This window comes from Echinococcus granulosus, assembly GCF_000524195.1.
Source record: "Echinococcus granulosus chromosome Unknown EG_S00315, whole genome shotgun sequence".
In the NCBI taxonomy this organism is placed as follows: domain Eukaryota; kingdom Metazoa; phylum Platyhelminthes; class Cestoda; order Cyclophyllidea; family Taeniidae; genus Echinococcus; species Echinococcus granulosus.
In genome coordinates, this window is record NW_020170695.1 from 12,428 (window position 1) to 16,261 (window position 3,834).

At 36.1% G+C, this 3,834-nt stretch overlaps 1 protein-coding gene across 1 annotated transcript; it reads left to right on the top strand. All coding sequences in view use genetic code 11, as the record gives it.

Annotated features, from left to right (window-relative positions):
• Positions 1-2,163: 2,163 nt before the first annotated feature.
• EGR_10970 (hypothetical protein) lies at positions 2,164-2,403 on the top strand (the record flags this gene model as incomplete). The annotated part of the gene is made up of 2 exons (XM_024500219.1): positions 2,164-2,211; positions 2,329-2,403. 2 exons carry the CDS (start codon positions 2,164-2,166, stop codon positions 2,401-2,403), a joined length of 123 nt encoding a protein of 40 aa, XP_024345370.1.
• Positions 2,404-3,834: the final 1,431 nt, after the last annotated feature.

A 3,834-nucleotide genomic window follows, 5' to 3' on the forward strand; every position in this document is an offset into this window, starting at 1 on the left:
TTTTTTTAGAAGACTGAGCAGTAACAATTTCTTACGAATAAAAATGCTTTTTTTCAGTTCCGTCAAATTTATTCCAACATATGGGACATATGACTTAGTTTATTAGAAAGCATTTCCTTAATCTTAGCAAAGTAAAAGGCAGTTAAATAGCTAATTTGAGGGAGTGGAATTTACTTAAAGTCTGCTAAGTTGAAATTGCACACTATGTATGCGATCAGTGATCCCTGGAGTAATAATTATATTTTGATCTGATAGCAAACTGAATGCATATAAGCATTTGATAGCAGTACCCTCTTCCTAACGCACACAAAACTCCGGTACCTCGGTAGTTGCCATTTACTTTAGAAAAGCAAATATGAATGCATGGATTTCGTAGGATATTATTAACGAACTGAGCAAAGTGAATAAATTTATTCCTGCTTTGCTCTGGTTAGCCATGTTTTGTGTACTAATTAATTCTACAAGGCAACTAATTTTTTAATTGCCTTTTTGGCGCTGCATTTAAAGACAAAAGGAAGTTATGACAACACGTTTTAGACGTACTTTTCAAAATCCAGCAAGCATGCGTGATTACTGCCCGATTTGTCGGAGAGAATTCGCAACCACCGGTTTCGTTTTGTTGCACTAAAAAAGTAAATCTGAAAACCATTTTTGTTAACCTTTGTTTTATTTCTGTGCTGATGTTAAAATAACATTAAAATTTTAGTGCTTAAAAATAGTGTCCAACCATAATGCTTGCTGCCAGTGCCCAAGACAATTCATTCGAAGACTCATTTGTAAGTGTTCGTAAGCTTAAATGCAGCCACGTCACAACTGCCTTTTTGGTCTGCAATAATTTCGGCTCTCTATATGAACACCTCCCACAGCGTCTTTTATTAGATTATGTTGCAATTCAAAATACGAGGGATTCAGGAATACGCCTATACCGTACGGAATGCTACTTGGATGTTGCGACGTGGGACGCACTACAACGCCACATGCTAGTATACCATCCCTGTAGGTTTTTCTCCATTCGTCGACCTTAGTCCGTGATGTTTTTTAATGTTTAGCTTTCCTGTCTTTCAGTTTTCAGTTATATGGTGGAATGTGTTCGTATAAAATGAAGTAAGTCACTTTTTTCTCTAAAAAAATCGTAAGTTCATAAATTTTTGTTTGCAACCCAACACTTTTAATTTAATTGACACCATTAATGTGTAACCATTTGGGTATGATAATTTTGTGTTTGTGCCAAAAAAATAATGATACATCTGACACCTGAAATTTGCCTTTAATCTGTATGTGATTTTGCCAATGCACTAGTCGTTTGACATATAATGATTGACGACTAATACCAAATGCTCTCCTGTTACCCATTTATTTAGGATGGATCGTTTTTGATAACAATACTTTTTCCTTTTTCTACTTTTTAGTTCTCTTCAATTTACTGTCTAGCTATGCCAATTACTTCCCATGGTCAATTGTTTCAAGATGGGCTATGTAAGTAAGTATGCATATAATAAAAGCCAAACATCCTTATGTAGCTGTTTTTAATAGTTTGGTAAGCGCGTCATTAATGGCTATGTCTAAGTGTGATTTGTGTTCCATAATTTCCTACTTCATAATCACGCTGAATGCTTGATTGGATCTATAGCCTCATAAAAATAAGCGGAATGACAAGTCAAAAGAGAAAGTATTTTGGGTAAAGGAAGTGGCAGTGAGTGCTACCAATATTTATACATGCTGCTTAAATCTTATGTCAGCGCTCAAATAATCATTCTTAAATTTGTATACTTCTTAGCAGGACCAATGAGCCTGGCATCCAAGTATTTGATCAGTAATTTCTACTCCAAGGCACGATATACATATGGCAAGCAGTTCTAAAAGCGCTGCTAATTTGAGTAAAGTTGTTTAAGTTCTACTCAAGCGCTGTATTCTTTAAAAGTTGTAATGGGATATTTTATCAAGTCTGTGATTTAAAGTGTTCTTCAAAGACAAGTCAAACAGTTTACTAAAAATTTGGCTATTCCAACGGTGCCATAACAGTATTGTTTATGCAAATAAGGGAATTATAAATGACTTGATAAGCACGCACACTTATTTTTGAGCAGCCAATTTGTACGTGACACAACGGAAATTCGGACTGAATGCAACATTTCGTTTAAAGTATGATTCATGCATTTAATGATGCATGAGTGCGTGAATGAAGTTGAACGCGGCCATATAATGAGTATGGTGATTTCGCAAAATCCCATTCCACAATTAACTAATGTTCAGCCACATGCGATGGGACTGGTATTTTTCTATGCAAAAAATGGGTTAACTTGGTGTTCATATTCTCTGCTTCTTGAGTACGATCTCTTTCTCAGTGGCGGCTCAGCAGCGCGTGCATTTGTGTGTACACGATGGAGTCCACGCAGAACCTGATTGCTGTGCTTTATAATGTTAAAAAATAAATATTTGCTTTCACGCCTTTTTCTATACCTGCTTTTTGTGCCAATATGCCTTTGCTAGATAATTGTGGATCTACCCTGCTTATTTTATTGCACCTCATAAGCACGTGCTGTGCCTCAAAGTAAGAAGTGTTTTGTTGGATTTTTGGAGGGCAAATGCGCTTATTAAAACTAAGAGACAACTGGATGTAGGAAGAGATCAGGCATTGCTAGGCTCGAGTATGTAATAAATTATATGTAAATACGAAAATTAGTTTTACTAGTGGAATTAATATTGCCCTCCAATTAGCATACATTTGTCCATCACCCAACATGGAGCTAATTGTAAAACCACCAGTTTACCCAATTGGTAGAATGCATAAATGCGTCCCGTTTTAAACTTGCGGTCTTCATGAAGTTAGTCCAGATATTACTGTAAGGTTGAAAAGGTGAAATTTGTGCAAAACCCGTGGCTACTGGCCTCCAAGTTTTTTAATGCGTTTTTTCCTGAGTGCTTGCATACACCTGCCTTTTATTCCTAGGAACCCGCACACTGGCGCGCTTTTCTGAATACCGACAAATAAACTGGGATTTTGTATTGGCACCATGTTAAAAAGGAGGAAATAGAAAGGTTTTGTTTAGGCCACCGGGGAAAACCTAAATGTAGGGAAGCGAAATAAAGGATGCACAAAATAAGTTGCAATTTGATATTTAATTTAAACAGATTTTACCAGTTAAATACGTTAGGCTGAAGTGCGAAAAGACGCTTTCAAGTGGCTTCTGCGATAGAATTACTAATGACGTATTTTTTATTAATCAGCAATTTTACACTATGGCCGTACATTTGTGTCGTTTTTCAAAATTGTTCATTTTCAATCGCATGTATCTGTTGTGTAGCGATCATGATAACATCCGCAGTTGTTTCTCACTGGAACATTGTCTCAAAAATAGATTACTCGATTTGGATTTGCAGTTTATAATGATGATAAGAATGGCTTAGGCGGAACTGCACCCTAATGTCTAGTGTCCATAGCGCTTGTGTGAAGTTTCCGTAGGACCTGCAGTTGTGACACCTGTAGTGATAGACTAGGCTCAAAAGCTAACGAGAAGAAAGCAAGCAATTTTCTTTTATTATTTGATTAAATTAACTCCTGTATGTTGTGGGTAGTAAGTCAAGAACATGAAGAAGAATATAGAGGCAATTAGCAACAGTGGGATAACTAGCAAATTTGACAGAATTTTTCGCAACAAATTAATAGTGAACAGTCATGTATTTTGTAAACTCACTGAAATATAATTGTTTGTACAGCGCAAATGTTATTTGCACAGAAGAGTGCTTGCATACAGTGTAGATGTTTTTAAAATTTAGTGATATAAATACATTGATTGGAGTTGGTTGGCTGTTAAAAGAAGTCAACAGCTGTAT